The 17,844-nt window shown below is 48.8% G+C and overlaps 3 protein-coding genes and 1 non-coding gene across 4 annotated transcripts; all 4 read right to left on the bottom strand.

Moving 5' to 3' along the window:
• Window positions 1-7,235: 7,235 nt before the first annotated feature.
• Window positions 7,236-8,556, bottom strand: B0H65DRAFT_506633 (uncharacterized protein; the record flags this gene model as incomplete). The annotated part of the gene is made up of 2 exons (XM_062828076.1): window positions 7,236-7,284; window positions 7,349-8,556. The coding sequence occupies 2 exons, from the start codon at window positions 8,554-8,556 to the stop codon at window positions 7,236-7,238; spliced, it is 1,257 nt and encodes a 418-aa protein (XP_062684482.1).
• Window positions 8,557-11,631: 3,075 nt separating this feature from the next.
• Window positions 11,632-12,008, bottom strand: B0H65DRAFT_457096 (uncharacterized protein). Its single transcript, XM_062826335.1, has 2 exons — window positions 11,859-12,008; window positions 11,632-11,799 (listed from the first exon to the last, which is right to left on the bottom strand). Exons 1-2 carry the CDS (start codon window positions 11,973-11,975, stop codon window positions 11,671-11,673), a joined length of 246 nt encoding a protein of 81 aa, XP_062684481.1. The 5' UTR covers window positions 11,976-12,008; the 3' UTR covers window positions 11,632-11,670.
• Window positions 12,009-12,736: 728 nt separating this feature from the next.
• On the bottom strand, window positions 12,737-12,825 carry B0H65DRAFT_t91. The gene has a single exon. It is a non-coding gene; the product is annotated as a tRNA-Tyr (tRNA).
• Window positions 12,826-13,309: 484 nt separating this feature from the next.
• On the bottom strand, window positions 13,310-17,802 carry B0H65DRAFT_109755 (uncharacterized protein). Its single transcript, XM_062820557.1, has 5 exons — window positions 17,528-17,802; window positions 16,741-17,450; window positions 16,282-16,661; window positions 16,093-16,229; window positions 13,310-16,038 (listed from the first exon to the last, which is right to left on the bottom strand). Exons 1-5 carry the CDS (start codon window positions 17,691-17,693, stop codon window positions 13,430-13,432), a joined length of 4,002 nt encoding a protein of 1,333 aa, XP_062684480.1. The 5' UTR covers window positions 17,694-17,802; the 3' UTR covers window positions 13,310-13,429.
• Window positions 17,803-17,844: the final 42 nt, after the last annotated feature.

Genomic DNA, 17,844 nt, shown 5'->3' with positions numbered 1-17,844 from the left:
TTACTTTTAATAATTATAATTTTTCAAAGATTTAAAAATAATATAAATTAAATTTTTTAATTAATAACGCTATTACTATCTTACGTCCGATTCCTATTATGATTATTCCGACCGTCCTATTCAATATATCTAACGCCAAAACGACGCTTAAAAAAGCGCGCAAAACTACCCTACACATAATCTAATCGTATAATAATACTAATACTTATAACAAAATTAGCAGTAAGAGCAAGTCCTACCCCTCCTTCGGAAACGCAATTAATATATTCGATAAGGATTACTAGTATTTAAATATCGAAATTAATTATAATTTATACGCGGATATCGAAAGAATTATTAAAAAATATATAATAAATATTGATAATTATAGGAAGGAATTTATAAATATATATAACTTCTTATAAAGTAAACTAATATACAATACTAAAAGCGCTTTCGATAGCGCTTTAAAAAAGCGTAATAATAACGACCCCGCCTTTATTAATAAAATCCGATCAAAAGCCACTTTATTAACTATCTAATACCCAAACTATAATATTAATCTACCTAAATAAATAAATAATTTACTAAGTTTCTTAAATTACCAATATTATATTTAAATAGCCCTAATTAAATTTATTATAAGTAAATTTCCTATACCTAAAGTCGAAATCGTTCGTAAAATAGAATTTATTAAAAAAATCCCGGTTGCTGCTAAAATAGGCAACCCAAATACTATTCTTAATGTCGTCGTTACTGCCCTCGAAAAGTATAAATATCTCTTAGAGAATTCTAATTTCTATTAAAGAGAAATAATAGAGTAATTAAAAGCAGAATTATTGAATATACGCCGAAAACTTATTAAATTCTAAGAATCTTATATTTACTACGCTTTGCTATCGGTATTTACTATATATGGGCGCTATATTAAAATTATATTTTGTATTACTCCTCTTTATAATATTCGTTTTAATAATATATTATTTTATAGTACGCTTAACTTTACCGGTATATTAAATAAATTTAGTATATTAACTACCTACTTTATTAATCGCTTCGATATTATATTAACTACTTATTTTCTACGTCCTAATGATATTATAGAAAATTAGAAGTAGGACGATTCTCTATTTAATTGTAAATATACGCGTTAGGATCCTCCTAAGTTTAATAAAAATAAATACAAGGATAATAATAATATTAATATTCGTTCATTTTATTGCGGCTATTATTAAGGATCTCCTCCGTCCTTACTATTTATACTAATTATTTACTATTATTCGGTTATCGTATTAGAATATTTTAGTTATTAGAAATGATTTTCAATAATTAAAGGTTATATAGGATATAAAAAAGATAGTTCATTAATAGTAAGGAAAGTAATAATTCTTATTTTTTATTTTATATTTAATAATAATTTTATTAGATAGTAAATATTCTTCTCCTTTCGTCGAGGGGGAGATATTATAAGATATTCTAAGTAAGTACTTAAATACTTTATTTTATCTTAGTATATACTTTATTAAGTATAGGATTACTCTATTGAATAGGATATATTATATAAGAGTACTCTCCCTATTAACTTCCGTTAAGGTTAATTAGATTATTAATTTATATTATATTAACCTAACGTTTATTTTACTTATATTTTATAAAATCGTATGCGAGGTCTTAGGTTGAGGCTTTCGATAGTACTTATCTTTAATTTCCTTTAATAAGATTATCGTTAACTGTTATGTATTGTTACTCTGTCTAGCAACTAATTACTTACTCTATTATTCTATATTAGTGCAAGGGCACAGTATGGGAGGGTCGAAGGCCAAGCTAAGATTCCATCTATGACAGAAGATTTCAGATGGGGAGAAGAAAAGAGGAGGAGAACTAGATACAAGCGTGCAAACCCAAATAAATACCCTGGTCGCACAAGCGATAGCGGGACCCACATGTGGGTCGCTGACTGCCAGCGCCGTCATATCACCCCCTCCTACACAAAAGACTCGTCCGCGAGTCTTGCCAGATACTCATACAGAACCTCGTGATAGTGGTCATTTCTTCCTCGTGATGCGCCGTGACCGCCTCAGGCCCTTTGTCTGAGGGTACTCGTCGTCGTCGTGCATCTCCGTGTCCTCGTTGAGCCAGTTCATCAGTCGCTTGGGCGGGCCCGGGGCATCCGGGTTGGCTTTGTGGAAGTCCCAAAGTGCCTTCGGCGCGTGCTTGAAATCAGAGGCGGGATACCACTCCGGGTCGGGGTCCCAGCCCCTCCAGTCCGCCTGGTAGAAGAGCTTTCCGTTGGCCACCTTGGAAGCCGTGACTCTGTCGACTTCCCACTCGGGGTCTCCGTCCTCGTCCGTGTTGATCGGGCCGGGGCATTCGAGAGCCTGTCCGGGAAGTGGGTTGTTGTCGTACTTTCGTAAGCGGTCCGCGTGGAACACGTCGGTGCCTTTCCAGCTCTGTGGCAACTCCAGACGGTAGGAGTGCCCTACTTTCTCGATAATCTTGTAATGATTGCGGGTGTTGGGGAAATCGAGCTTGTCACTGGGTCGAGTTGTCGTAGACCAGAGCCTCTTGATGATGATGACCCTGTCTCCTGGCTCGAAATCTGGTTCCCTCCGCTTCTTGTTCGCCTGGGCCGCCTGTTGTTCTTATGCCTTCAGCATCATCTCCCTGGCGAACTCGATGTAGCCACGTATACGTTGAGTGTACTCGTGGGCCTGCTCTCTGGTCAACTGCTCGGTACGAGGGATGCTGGGGTCTTGAGTGCGGGCTTCCCAATCGAATGGCATTCTGATCTGGTGTCCAAACATAATCTCGTGAGGTGACAAGCCCACACTGTCTTGTGGGAGACTGTTCTGTACTGCGTCTAGGGCGGGGATGGCCTCGGACCAGTCGTCTTGGTAATGGTTGACGAACGGTCGCAGTCGTTGATCGATGTAGGCGTTCATCACTTCCGCCTGGCCAGCTGTCTGGCTGTGTCCCGCGGTGGCCAGCTTCCACTTTGTCTTGGTTAGTTTTGATATTTCGTCCGTGAACGCGGACGTAAACTGTGGTCCTCTGTCTGAGATCACCTCCTCTGGCATGCCGTGTACACGGTACGGTCCCTCATAATACATTCGGGCGGCATCTCGTGCCGTAGCGTTTTCCGTGCACGGGGTGACCCATGAAGACTTTGACAGTCTGTCTACCATAACCAGTGCGTTGTCGAAACCATGCTTGTCCCTTGGCATCTTCTTGAAGTCCATGACGATGGATGACCATTTCCTGGCGGGCGGAGGAATCGGGTGCAGCAAGCCTGGTGTCTTGTCCTTGGGAACTTTGCTGGCCTTGCACACCATGCTGGCCTTGCACACCATGCTGGCCTTGCACACCATGCAGTTCTTGACGAAACGGTCGATATCTCCTGCCATACGAGGCCACCAGTATCGTGTCTTAAGAACTGCCCGCGTCTTATTTCTTCCAGGGTGGGCCGTGGACAGAGTCGAATGGGCTTCGTCGATGATACGGGTGCGCAGGTGGTTCGAGTCGGGGACGATTAAGCGGTCTTGATATACCAGGAGTCCGTTAGCCAGCATTACGAAGTTGGGATCCGAACCATAGGCGCGGGCACGATATTCTTCCAGAGATTTATCCTCGCGGTTAGCCTTCATGAGCGCGTCCACAAGCTCGTATCCCTCTGGCTCGACGGGGCTTAGTTCTTCTGTATTCAAGGTCATTATCGGTACCGATTCCGCTGGCGGGCCGGAGGCGGTCGTAATGGAAGCAATGACTGAGACTTCGACTCCGTCTTCTTCCACGGGCTTGAATATCTGGAGCGTTCGGTACGCGTCCTTCTTGTCCTTCTGGGTCTTGAGATCCTCCGACTTGCGGGAGAGCGCGTCAGCCGCTGCGTTCTTCGTGCCAGGTCGGTAGGTGATCTCGAAGTGGTACTGGGATAAGAACTCAGCCCAGCCCGCTTGTCGGAGATTGAGGAGGCGCTTGGTACTAAAGTACTCGAGTGCCTGGTGGTCGGTGATAATCGTGAATGGCCTGTTCTGCCGGAGGCCGACAAGTTCGGGTCGCCAAGTTTGGAGGGCTCTGATAACGGCGAGTAACTCTTTGTCGTGAATGGGGTAATTATGCTCCGCATTCTGCATGGTCTCTGAAAAGAAAGCAACTGGGTGCCATTCTCCAGTGTCCTCCTGTAGCTGGGATAACACTCCTGCCAGGATTCCGTCGCTGGCATCCGTTTCTACCCTCGTCTCGGCATCGTAGCGGAAGTGTCTCAAGAGCGGGGCTTCCACGAGCAGTCTCTTGAGTTCCTCAAAGGCGGCCTGACACCTATCGGTCCATGTGAAGGCCTCTCCCTTTCGTGTCAGGTTCGTGAGTGGGCGGGCCACGCGGCCGTAGTCCTTGATAAACTTCCGGTAGAAGTTGCAGAATCCCAAGAAAGATTGTACCCCTCTCAGATTGGACGGCACTGCCCATTCCCTGACAACCTCCACCTTTTCTGGGTCAACCGCGACACCCTCACGCCCCACGATGAACCCCAGGAACTTGGTTTTTGTGACGTGAAACTCGCATTTCTTGAGGTCCGCTTGCAAGCCGGCCTCTTTCAGTTTCCGGAGGATCTTCTTGACGTGGTCCTTGTGTTCCTCCAGAGTGTCGGAGTAGATCAGGATGTCGTCGATGTAGGCGGTACAGAAATTGCCCAAGTACTCGCCCAGAACCGAGTTGATGAAGCTTTGGAAGCTGGCTGGTCCGTTGGTAAGACCGAACGGCAGCACCTTGTACTTGAAAGCTCCCATCCCGGTACGGAATGTTGTCAATTCCTCGTCTTCTGGCCTCATACGAATGCGGTGGAAGGCTTGTCGTATATCGACCTTGGTGAACCATTGCGCCTTAGCGACTTTGGCGAGGGTCTCTTCGATCAGCGGTAACGGGTAACGGTCTTTACGAGTGATTGCGTTGAGCTTTCGATAGTCCACGCAGAAGCGCAGACTTCCGTCAGCCTTTTTTACGAACAAGACTGGTGCTGCCCACGGGGACGAGCTCGCCTCGATGAATCCCTTTGACAGATTCTCTAGAATGTACTTGCGAACTGCCTCCAGCTCGTCAAGGGACATCTTATATAGAGGACTGTAGCCGAGTTCTTCGGGTCGATGGCCTTCTTCGAGTTCGATCTTGTGGTCGCAAGGTCGATGCTCAGGTAGCGAGTTGGAGTCGTATTTGCTGAAGACTTCGATTTCATCGTGGTATTCGGGAGGAACCGTACGGAGAGCTTCTTCACGGAGCTCTTTTTCATCGCGGGGAAGCGGTTCCCAGGCGGGGTCGTCGATGACTCGTTTCTGTTGGATAAATCGGTCGATCTCGAAGATACTTGTCGAGTAGGTTGTCCGGTTCTCCTTCTTGACGGAACGCAGGAAGAGGTCGCCGTCTAGCACACACATCTGAGTGGGACGATGCTTGTACCATCCTGTACCGTCTCGCTTCAATTGGTAGGTGCCTTGGGTATCCGACCCCCATTTGCCATCAGTGGGCTGTTCTCGGTAGCGGGGACGCGGCTTGGGTTCTGGAGACAACACCATAAGGTGGGTAAGGTTAGCCAAGTTCCGTTCCATTTTGCTCAAGGGATCAGTCTTCTTGAGAATCGCGGTGGGGTTCTGGAGAAGACAACGCGGTCGGGCATAGCCCAGCTCCCCGGTGTCCTCCTCTCGGGTATACTGGAGATCCGCTGGGGTGATGGGGACCATCCGGGGTTCAGAGTCGGACGCGGCTTCAAGCTCCAGAATCCGTTTCTCGATTTCTTTCTGGTATTGTCGGTCCTCACGGCGATATTGGTCGCGAGCTTCAAGGTCGGCTTCTCTCTTGCGATGGTCAGGAAAGGGTTGGTCCGTTGGGATAGGATCCGTAGAGGTGCAACCGCTTGTGAGGCGTAGCGCCGTGCGGCCGCTGTTCCTGCCGTCCGTTCGCCGTTTGTCTTCTCGAGCCATCAACGAGTCGCGGTGTTCCACGTCTTTCTGGTGAGCGGGGTTGACGGTGGTCGAGGAGTCTCGGACTTCGAGGTGTCTCAGCCAATCTGGGTCCGGTCTCCATTCTAAAGGAAAAAGTAGACGGCGGTTCGCACAATCTACCCAAATATCGTGAAGGTCGAGCCATTTCCGGCCAATGATAATGTCGTGTGCCATATTGACTACAATAAAGCAATCAGGTGGCGTAGTACGGTTCTGAATCTTCAAGGCGGCTTTAATGACTTCTTTGATGCTTTGATTCGTCTTTCCTTGGTAGTCGCTGATTCCTCGAGCTGGGAAGTTGCTCGTGGATTTTACCAACAGTCGTTTTTTCAATTTCTCGGCAAAGGTGGTACTGATGAACAAATGACCGTTTGCTCCTGTGTCGATTAAGGTATCAGAGGTGGATAAAGACATTCCATTATTGACTAAGGCACATTGAATGAGTAAGGGTTCTCCTCCCAGAAAGGGTATCAAGTTGAATCCTTCTCCATGTTTCTGTCTATCCTTTTTCTGTTGTTCTGTAACCGACACCTCCCCTGGGAAGGAGTCTAGTTCACCCAGGGTAATTAGTTTCCCTGTTCGTCGGTGGCTGGAGCGGCTGCGGGGGCAGTTGGAGCCTCCTGTTCGTTGTCATGAGCCAGGTGGCGGTCGACAATGGCGGCAACGCGGTCGCGACGTTCACGGTCGAAACGTTCCTTCTCGGGACAATCACGCTTGGTGTGACCTCTTTCTTTGCAAAGGAAGCATCTTCCCTCGTTGAACAGTCGGGTAGTCTCTTCGTGACGGTCGCTGGTTTGACGAGCGGAGCCACCGCCACTACTGGCCGCGGCGGGCTTGGAGGCGGAGCTGGAGTTAGAACCGGGATTCCTGTTACCTCCACCCTTGTTGCCCTTTCCTGACTTGGAAGCGGCCTTGTTCTCTTCTGCGATGATCTTGAGCACTTGGCCAAAACCAGAGCAGTCGTTGCAGTAAGATTCAAAGGAGATAGAAGAGTCGCGATGCTTAGCGCCCATCTGTTTTTGTACTCAACCGGAAGGCGCTGGAAAAGCTCGCGCTTCCACTCAGTCTTGGGACGTTGGCACTCGCCAGCCATCCGAACAAACTTGTTCTTGAAGAAGTCGAAGTTGTCGTTGTCCCTCATCTTCAATTTCGTGAAGTTCTGGAGGGCGTTCTCCTCCTGGTTGGGGTCGTGGTACTGGCGCCACAAGTGAGTCATGAGTCCGGAGTACGTAGTGATCTGGTCAGGGTGAGTCTCGCGGAGATAAGGCATCAAATCGCGGTAAGCATAACCTCCCAAACGGCTCTTGACATAAAGAAACTTGTCGCGGTCGGAGGGGTAGTGATCCGCATTAATCTCAAGCTTGTCTTGGGTCAAGTCATACCAGGCCTCAAAGGGAACATCATCCTCCTTGTCTTGGTTGTGATACTTGGGAGGGTCGGCCTGTTTAGTCGAGCGGCGAGAGCCAGAGCTGGTTCCTTCGTCGTGATCGTCGGGGGGTAGGGTAGAGAAGCGAGTGGAAGCCCGAAGGGGAGCCTCGCTGGCGTCTCGCTCGATGCTGGGGAGGACCGTTTCCTTAGCCTTGCCCTTGTTCTTGGGGACTCCTCTGCCGATGCTCAAGTCAGCAATAATATCTTTCAACCCCTCAATAATATCGTCCTTCTCAACCAGGGAGTCCTTCAACTGCTGGATCATAGCGGGGTCGGCAGCAGAAGCGGAAGTCCGATCGGAGTACCGGTCCGCGAGGGCAGGAACCCAGTCGTGGATCGTGTTCATTTTGACACCGAGCTGGGAGACAAGGCGGTGAAGCTCAGAGACCTGCTCCTTCTGGGCCATGCTCATGATCGATAGCAACTTGAACTCCTGAAACATGGCTTGAGGGTCCTTGTCGCATAGCTCGGTGAACCTTTCCTCGTTCAGGTAACCGGAGAACGGGATGTTAGAAGAGGGGAACAAAGACTGGAAGGGAACGCAGGGGGCAGCATCGCGAATGAACAACTCCGCGAACTCCTCCATCTTCTGTCGCAGGTCGTTAGCGATATCCTTGCGGTTGAAACGAACGTCGAAGCTCCTGATAGCCTGAGAGATATACCCATCAAACAGGTTGAAGGACAGCTCAGGGTCCTCGTCGCCCGTGTTCTTGGCCATCGCGTCTGCCAGAGCTTCGTCGAGTGACTTCAGCAAATTATGTATGTGGTACCGGGACTTCTTGCGAAGTATGGTAGATCGTCCTTGGAATCGCTCCTCATCAGGACAGATACCGTTGAACCGCTCCTCATTGAAGTGGACTGCGGCGCGCGCGTTCTCCTTGATAACGGGATCGATAGGCTTCCGTTTGTGGGCGGTCTTGTCGTCAATGACGACCTTCTTCTTCTTGGACTGGGGTTTTGGCTCAGCGGCCTTGTCCTTCTCTTGCTCAGGGTCGGGATTAGGAGAGCCAGGGCCTCCGTCTCCGTCGCCATCTTCACCCTCGTCGCCCTCGAAGAAGGTGTCGTCAGTTGGGTCTTCTGGAGAGTCCTCACGAGCGGGTGTCTCCGTCTGTTTGGTGCCTTCACGGCTGCCGGCACTGTTGCGAGTAAGGCGCGGTGCCATCTTGTCGTTGTTGATCGCTTGAAGCTCGGTGCCTTGAGTTCTTGCGACAGATCTTTTCTTGATTCGGTTCGGTGGGATTTAACCTTCCCAGGTAGATTGTTGGGTTGATCTGAAATAATGCAAGGGCACAGTATGGGAGGGTCGAAGGCCAAGCTAAGATTCCATCTATGACAGAAGATTTCAGATGGGGAGAAGAAAAGAGGAGGAGAACTAGATACAAGCATGCAAACCCAAATAAATACCCTGGTCGCACAAGCGATAGCGGGACCCACATGTGGGTCGCTGACTGCCAGCGCCGTCACAATTAGTATTACTTGTGAAGCATCGCTTCGCGTAACATATTTCGTACCGCGTATAATAGTATATTCGGATATTTAAATAATTAACTAATTAAAAGGTTAATACTATATATGGTATAAATCAAACAATTTATCTTCGCGGTTATAATAGAAAGTATTACGTACAATCGACTCGCCCTCGCCTTTATTAATATAAATTAATCTATAGACTATTTTATCGCTACTTTAACAGCGGGCAATTTGAATGATAGTAGCAACGGTAAGAAGAATAACTACTAAGAACGTAAAAATACATTATCGAATAGAATTTATATTGAAGTATTTACTTTTATTAAATATTTACAATAAAATGCAAAATAGAAGGGGGGCCCGTGGGGTATTAACAATTTACGCCAGCCTAACCTAACCTAACCCAGCCTATTACCCCTATTAACCAATAAAATACTTCTATCTTCATACCCACTCTCATAAAGATAGAAAACAACAGAATCAAGCATTACTATACCAGATTAAGAAGGCAATAGGGCCTTATACAAGCACATACAAGCCACTAGCAGGGGAGGTACAGCCAAGACTTTCTTACAGGGGGGTTACAGGGGGTTTGGGGGGTCCGAGGTCGGATATTGCCAACTTGTTGATTTGCAGGGGTCGATTTCACATACAAAAGAAAAAACAGCTGGCTGAACCAAACGGGCCCACAAGCCCACCCTAACGTTGAAAGTGACCCATGGACTGCAGCAAGGGAAAAAAGACCGACGCCACAGTTTATGCACCGGCATGAAACCCAGTTACATCCTACGAGATCATCAGATTCGGGATCCCGATCGCTACCAGTCGCCAGTGTGCAGCCGGGCGGACAGGCGGACAGGCGGATGGTGGTGGTCCTCTTCTGTACGCGGACACTGGGGCAGGCATTCCCTCTACCAATCTTTTCTGGTCAAAAGGCACTTTAATGTCACCATCTTGGCAAATGTCTAGCGTTTCGAAAACCGCGGGTGGACGTTACCCTGAGGAGGTGTGTCCAGCGAATGATTCAGAACACTCTACTTGGGAAACCGGCCGAACCGAACTACGACCAAACCCTTGACGCTATCACAAGGTGAACATCCGGTTTTCAGCTCCAGCTCCCTTGGTAGTTACTACTGGAATGAGTGGTGCCAACTCCTACCGGATCATGGTGTGGGATAAAGGTAAGGCAAACGGTCCAGGCCTTCGTCCATCGTTCGACCAGGCGCTTTTTATTGTACGACTTTTTTCCTACAAATCCCAAATCCGCTTACATGCTCCCTTTTTTTCTTCCCATACCTATCGTGAATTTCTACCCTAGACATGACAAGACAATCTTGTCTGCTTGTCTCGGGTAAGACATGAAGCTAGGGGGGGAAGCTAAGACATCAGATCATGTCCCACTGCCTCCGCTCATTATCTATCACTCGCGTGTCTGGAAGCTTTAAACGATGCTTCTAGATGGTCCTATATTTACTTCTTACATATCTTCCTCCAGCCCGGTCTCCCCCTCCCTTACGGGAGTTGGTTGGCAGGTAAAACAGGTAGGTGGATGAGGCTGCGATGACGAACTACCTAACACGACTCAGGTCAGTCAGGAACCATGGACGCCGTAATCTTCAATACGACGATACGTTACCACATGTATCCCGTATCAAACATACCTAACCATTACATCCAGGTCGAACCTTTCGATACATACAATACTCGCAACCTGTGCGAGCGCAATGCGATGCGATACGATACCACCCTAGACCTTTTACAAGTAGAGCTTACTTGTAGACCCCTCCCCTCCGCACTCCTCCTCCCTCCCCCCTTTACATACAGTACATACCCCAACCCCGACCCGCCCCCGATTTCCCGACGGCTGACAATTGCTTGACTGTAACCTCACTTCGTCCTTTCGGAAGACATCCGTACCGTTGTTGGGGGGCACACACACGCCTTGCTTGCTGACATGGGGGGATGGGGGAAGGGGGGAACAGAAAGGAAAAGACGCGGACAAGATGAAAAGTGATGCGATCATCTCATCTCTTTTCCTCGATCAATTTTCAGAGGTATAGTAAACGCCTCTTATTGGTAGGGGCATGATCATTGAATGTCCTGGCGTGCCCTGCCCCGCCCTGACTGCCTACATACATCTACGTACCTAGCTTGGAATTGAGGTCTACAAGACAGCATGGAGGGGCAGGTACCTCTACTTACATAACCACTGGGTACATTACATGGTAAGCGTGCCCCCTCTTGCCCTGCTCCCTTCCACGCAGACATCTCGCATCATGATCATTGTCGATATAATACAAAAAGTCTTCATTGTCATTGGTTACTTGCGACTCCTGTTCAATATCGATGCATTTCCTATAGGTCAGGTACCCCCACTTAACTCACTGCTTGCTACCTACGAGACAACACAACTTTTGTTGCTCACTCCTTTCTTCTTTGATGATCATGTACACACTGTAGCTGGCAGTCTGTCCACTGCATAGTATAGAGCAAGGGTTGAAACAAAAGTGCCGGATACCGAACGACAGACAAGTCGACGACGATGGCGGCCGGGGGCGACTCATCACCATCACCCTCGACATCCCGTACTTTCTACGATGAATCGATGATGCATGTGCGATTCAGCACTGCCCTGTCCCCGGACGCAGAAGTCAGAGCAGAAAGAACCCTAACACGGTTCTGGACGACAACTATGGTACCGCACAGTAATAAACCTGCTTTGTTCGGACATTTTCATCTCGTGGGTAGGCTGACTGACTACCTTGAGTTCCTATTGGGGTTCTACTTCAAGCTCCGACTGTAGTAGTCAGAAAAGCATTCGGACTTTAGTTTCGTGAGTTATTCTTAGAGATACTCGCTCCCTTTTGATTTCGAAAACAATGCAGAATCTCCATGAGAAAGATACAACAAACACGATATCGCGTCCCGCACGGGAGTACGTACACCAGGAGTGTGATATACCTAGTAGCGCATTAACACGGGAGAGGACGTTAGGGAAGACGTTAACGGAAAGGAACAACAGCAACAAAATTCATAAACCACAGATTGTGGTAAGATCATCACATACGACCATACCCACTGGAAAACTCGGGATCCCGTCCGCTCTCCCATAGATAAGCCAGTGAGGGCCAGACTAGTAGTTGGGTCGGTGACGACCAGCGAATCCCTGGTGTTGTATGTTTCTTTTTTTCCTCTCCTCTTTTTCCTTTTTTGTCACCTTTTGTTTTGTTATAGTGATTCAACCTACTCCTATAACGACCAAATGTCGGTAGTCATGGGTGTGTATATGAACTCAGAAAGAGACAACCTACATTTTTATGTGATGGTTCAAGATAACAATATGACAGAAGAGCAAGTTGGAGGTATCTTGGCTGTGTGAAGAGAACTACATTGAAACTGAACAGTGTCCTTACATAGAGTTCGTTAACTTTTTGCGCCCCGAAAAGCATTTCCGCGGAGTTAAGGGTTTCTGCCGTTTCGTTTTCGAACACCTTCGGGGAGGATCACGGGCCGATGACTGTCGGTCTTCATAACAATTCCGAACACATTTGGGATTCGAACTGCGGGTATGTGAACATGAAGGTAGAGGACAGACAGAAAAGAACAGTTTAAAAAGAATTGTCGATGCACTAGTATACTTTGTGGAGTATAGTACTATAGCTGCAATTGCAAACATAAGAACAACACCACCAGAAAGTTGGAACCAAAGAGTTAACTAACCCTTGCAGCAACAACTCAAAGATACAACGACAAGACATTGTAGGACATACTTGCGAGAAAACAAAAACAAAAAGCACTACGGTGATCCAAAAAGCAATGGAATAAAAACGGGAGCGGACAAAACAAAACGAAAAAAAGTGAAAAAAAGAAATTCCCCTCGACCGGAATCGAGCCGGTGACCTTTCGGTATACAATCTAGACAATTACAGCCGAACGTGATATCCAACTACACCACAAGGGGTTTTAGTTTGTTGAAAGTTGCGCACGGTCTTGATTCCTAAGTAGCGTGGTCCAAGGAAGCACTTTATGCTCGGGTTGTTTTTGGTTATGTTGTTCACGACCTACATTGTTGTGGATGGTGGATGGCAGAAGGAGGGGTTTTTGGTTAGGTGTAAGTTTTGATTGAATTGTGGAGAAATTTAGCAGAATAATAATATCTGACTGTATAGAAGATTGCGTTGGGCACTGGACTTGACTATCACGTTTTCACTATTGAGCTTCCACTTGTATCGGATCACCAAAGTATAGTTAGTTCTCTTGAAATGGTGAGGCAATAAATGTTCTGAGTTGGGAGGTACATATGACAAATACCAACTTAAACTCATTCTTTTCAAGATTAGCACGTCGACCTTTGGCAAGAGTTGTTCCAAGACTTCCAGTCATTGTATGTATCCGTAAAAGTCTTAGTTAACCTTAAAACAACAGCAGCACGCTAATGTTATATATAAACCGGACATCTTCAAGCAAAGAAAAGCATTTCTCCAACAAAATTACAATATAAAAGGAACGCAATCAGCAGTCATAACCAAGTCAAGACAGAGAACTCATCCACCCGTACAAACTCATCACACCTGTCCCTCAGCAACAGTCTTCTCCCTCTCCTCACCCTCAAGAGTAGCGTCCTTCGCGCTATCATCAACATCCAACACCTTTTCCACCTCTTCCTTCTTCAAACCCGCCTTATCACCCTCATCATTTGCTTTCCTTCCCGCTTCAGTAGTATCCCCATCCTTCTTGTCCTTCTTCTTCTTGCCCTCCTCCTCCTCCTCCTCCCCCCCTTCCTTGCCCTTCTTCTTACTCTTCTTGAACCCCCTAGTCCACTTACTCTCCCTCTTCTCCCCATCCTTCTCCTTCTCCTTCTTTTTCTTGGCATCCTTCTCATCATCACTAACAATCTCCCACGGATTTGGTTTGATAACCTTCAACTTGACCATCTCCTTCTTGGTTTCCTCTTCTTTCCCACCTGCTGCTGCATCTTTGTCTTCAGCAGTAGTAGCGGTAACGGTAGCAGCAGCAGTGGCATCTTGGCCTGTACCAGCATCATCAACACGATAATAAACCCTCAGCCCCACCACCGCCACCGCATTCCACGGATTCTTCTCAAACTCCGCATTGAGATCGACCGGCCCATTCCTAGGCCCATCTCTACCGCCTCCTCCATGTCGACCACGGGGATCCCGACCTCTGCCTCCAATCGGCGGACCCGGCATCGGGGGCTGCGGTTGCGGTGGGCCAGGCTGTGGCTGGATCGGTGGTAATATGGCCTGTTGACGGGATCCTTGTTGATCAAGAAGCCTCCCGTTGCGACGGGCGTCCTCGCGGATGTGCATGTCGAGTTCCCGGTCAGAAATATCAGAGATGCTGGAGATGCTGTATGTGTCGTCTGTGTCCGAGGAGGAGGGTGATGACTCGGAGAAGCTGTCGTCGTAGAAACGGGGCCCGTTGTTGCGACTTTGATGGTGGGGATCATCAATGAAGACTTCGCGACGTTGCGGCAGCGGTCCACCGTATCGATGCCGGGAGCGACGGGGTGAAGGACCGATGTCTATGGGCGGTTGCATTGGTGATCTTCCTCGCAGTTGGGAGAGAGGTCTCTGCTGGCGGTGGTCTTGAGGGTGGGGAGGCGAGAAGGGACGAGGGGGAGGAGGCATCGGTGGTTGGAGAGTGCGTTGTTCGGATGGGGCACGAAGTTGAGGAGGAGGAGGAGGAGGTGGAGGCTGCCTCTGGTTGTCAACATCCTTTGGCTTTTGTTCTTGCCCTTGATCTGTACCATTGTTGACATTGTCTTCCAGCATTAGCTCCAGCTCCTGCTTTAGGCTTGAGAAGAGGTTGACAGCTGCCCGAAGCTTGTTCTCAATTTCTTTGGTGTGATTAGCACCTCTTCCACCTTCGCCTTGCGTTGGAGGACGTGACTGCGCTTCTGGAAGAGTATCTTCCGGTGACTTGTTGGTCTCTGCTGAGGGCCCTGGTTGTACGTCGAATGGATTCTGTGTACTTGCTTCCTTTGGCTGCTCCGAGGAGGGTTTGACAACTCTAGCAGAAGATTCACCATCCTGTTGTTGTGTTGAGGCTGATGGAGGAGTTAGTACACCCGTTGAAGGGACCTCAGGAGCCTTGTTGTCCTTCCCAACAGCACCGGACAGGACAGGCTCGGGCAGACGGTCTGCTGCATCAACCTCGGTAGCACCGGTGCTGCTAACAGACGGAGTTGGTTGTCCGGCGTCCGTAGACGGCGCAGTATCTACTACCGGGGGTGCCATATGCTCACCAGCAGGGTGCAAGGCCGCGTCAAGGCTGAAATTCCGGCCTTTGCTCCCCGCTTTCTGCCCATCAATAGGATCCTCAGAAGTCTCTTCAGCCTGTTTCCTCTCTGCTCCCTCCCGTTTTGCCTTCTTCTTTTCCATCTTCGCCTTCCTTTTCTCTGCCTTCCTCTTCATCCTCTCCTTGTTCTTGTCCACTCGCCGCTTCTGCCTCTGGTAGCTTTTCATGCGATTGTAAAAGTTCATCTCCTTTTCCTCCATGATAGCCTTCCGCAGACTTTCACGTTGCTTGTCTTTCTTCCGCTGTTCATGTGCCTCACGCGCTGCTTTCTCCTCGGAGCTCTCCTTGATCTTGGACTTGCTATGTGCCAAATCATAGGAGAGTCCGATACGAAGCAGTTTCTCGCGATGGTGGCGAGCATTGTTCCGCACCACGTCCTCAGTAGGCAGAACCCACTCGTTGCGAGTGGCGTCAATCTTGACGAGGACCAGGTATTCGCCAGCGTCAAGATCTAGTTCGACGTTGATGGAGCGGTTCATGCGGGAGGAGTGTTGCGTTCGTACCAGATAATCGTCCTCTCCAGCCCGATGTACGCGGAAGTTCAGCTCGAATCTGTACTGGCCCTCTAGCCCACGGAAGTAGCGGGCATCTAGCTGGGAGAGGACAATGACCACCGGACCGGGTTTTGCCAGCGTAAAGGCAAACTTAGTGTCATGATACTCTAGGGTCCATGGTACGGAAAGTGTTGTCCAGATGGAGGTAACTTTCCAGTCGGGTCCGAAGAGGCGCGTTCGATCAAAGGCCTGGAACTTACGCAAGAAGTCCCTGTATGAGATCCAGAACGCGCCATCATCCCCGAACCGATGGCCTAATTTCTGGAGCCAGTCTGGTGTCCATTCCTTTGAGCCGTCACCTTTATAGTTTTGTTAGCCACTTTCCCAACGTAACACTTCTGGACAAGACTTACTCCAGGGCCCAGTCCATTCCCCTTTGCCCCAAGGGTTCTTCAGCAAGAGAAGCCGCTCCCCGTCAATGTCCACCGCTTTCATGACAGAATAGGCATGCTGTTCCATAATACCCTTTCTGTCACCATAGCCACGGCCCCTGCTCACCGTTGTCAGTATCTTGCATATAAGGAGGAAGTCGGACAACTCACCAGACCCCAGTCGAGCAACCAAAGAGGAATTGCTCATTAACCTTCATGAGCTCCTCTTTCCAGAAATGTTCCTTGTCAAGTATATCCGCAGTATACAAGCCAGAGGTCACGCCGCCCGTGAGATCCTCGATACCCTCGCCAGTGAACCCACCCTCAATAGCTGCATAGTCTCCATGGGCTTTGGCATAGGCCTTCTCGAGCAAAGGCAGCCAGGTTTCGTTCGGATTCTCGCACTGCGCAAAGTAAAGTGCGCCGCTATTGGATTGGTAAGTTTTCCTGTAGATCTCTTCAGAGTCTGGGCGATCTCTATCATCCCATAACACGCGTTCCATGTGAAAACGATCCATGGCCTCATCATAGTCGGGCCTGGTGAGATAGAGCTGTTACAGCCGTGTTTGATTAGTACAATGTTCACCAGCCGCACTGGTAGGATCATGCAAAATTGACGGGTTGCGTTACCTTATCATCGATGATCTCGCTGAACCATTCCCCATCCCGGTGAAAGACAAAGCCATAGACACCAATGTCCTGGTCATGAGCCACACAAATCCGTTCGATGAGTCCAGGCTTGTTGCTCATCGTGCACAATGCTGCCATAAGCCAACAATCACCGTCCCGGCCCTGCCGCACATCATTTGCGGTGGGACCGTCAATGTAGAACTTTGGGTCGTCAAAGATCTCACCCACTCGCTTGACCGATGCCGGCCGAAACTTGGACCCGGGCATCCGTCCTTGCGGGGACAACTGCGAGACTCCATCTCCCTTGTCGGCTTTGGTTTTGGTCTTGGTCTGGCCTTCCGCTTGAGTAGTGCCCTGGTCACGATCACCATAATCTCTCCTGCGACGACGGGATCGCGACCGGGGGCGTGGTAGGTGGTTGTAGTCAGAGTCCGAGTCGCTACTGGAGAAATCGATGATGTTCTCATTACTGAGAGATTCGAGGCAATCGCGCCTACCCGTCTTCAGGTCGTACTCCAGGTCGAAATGCGGGTCTCTGTACTTCTGGTTGACACGACGGCATTCTTGAACGATCTTTTCCACCTTGGCCCTGCAGATAGCCGCGGCCTCTTCGAAAGATGCTTGCGCATTTGTACCACCTCCCACCTCCTTGGCTGAGTTGCGCTTGGTAAGCCTCTCAGCGTACTCGTTCTTGGGGAGAACCGTGGTGGCTGCAGGATTGGTAAGCCCTCAGGCTCTCCAAATGCCGAGCTGAAAAATGTCAGGTCGAAATGGTAGGTGTACTTACCCTTTCCCGGGACTCTCGCGGTAAACTTTGTCCAAAACTCATCGACCTTACTTTGCGGTGTCCTGTACTTGTGGTGTTGGCCCCAAGGACCTCCGCGAGGTTGATAAACCGTCATCTCTGCCAGAACAGACCTCCCACCTGGTGTTGGTGACGGAGACCGTGACATGGTGTGCGTGTTGGGCTATCGGGCTCTGGCTGAGTGTGAAGCTGCGAAGGGTAGGTCTGGAAGTTGAGATCTCACTCTTTCTTAACGAGCTCTGATCGGCCCGAGTAGTTCTTGTGAAAGAAAAAGAAGGAAGGAAAGAAGCAAGCGTTAA

The sequence above is a fragment of the Neurospora tetraspora genome (assembly GCF_033439725.1).
Source record: "Neurospora tetraspora strain CBS 560.94 chromosome Unknown B0H65scaffold_2, whole genome shotgun sequence".
Classification (NCBI taxonomy): domain Eukaryota; kingdom Fungi; phylum Ascomycota; class Sordariomycetes; order Sordariales; family Sordariaceae; genus Neurospora; species Neurospora tetraspora.
This window is presented reverse-complemented; position numbering and strand designations above follow the sequence as displayed.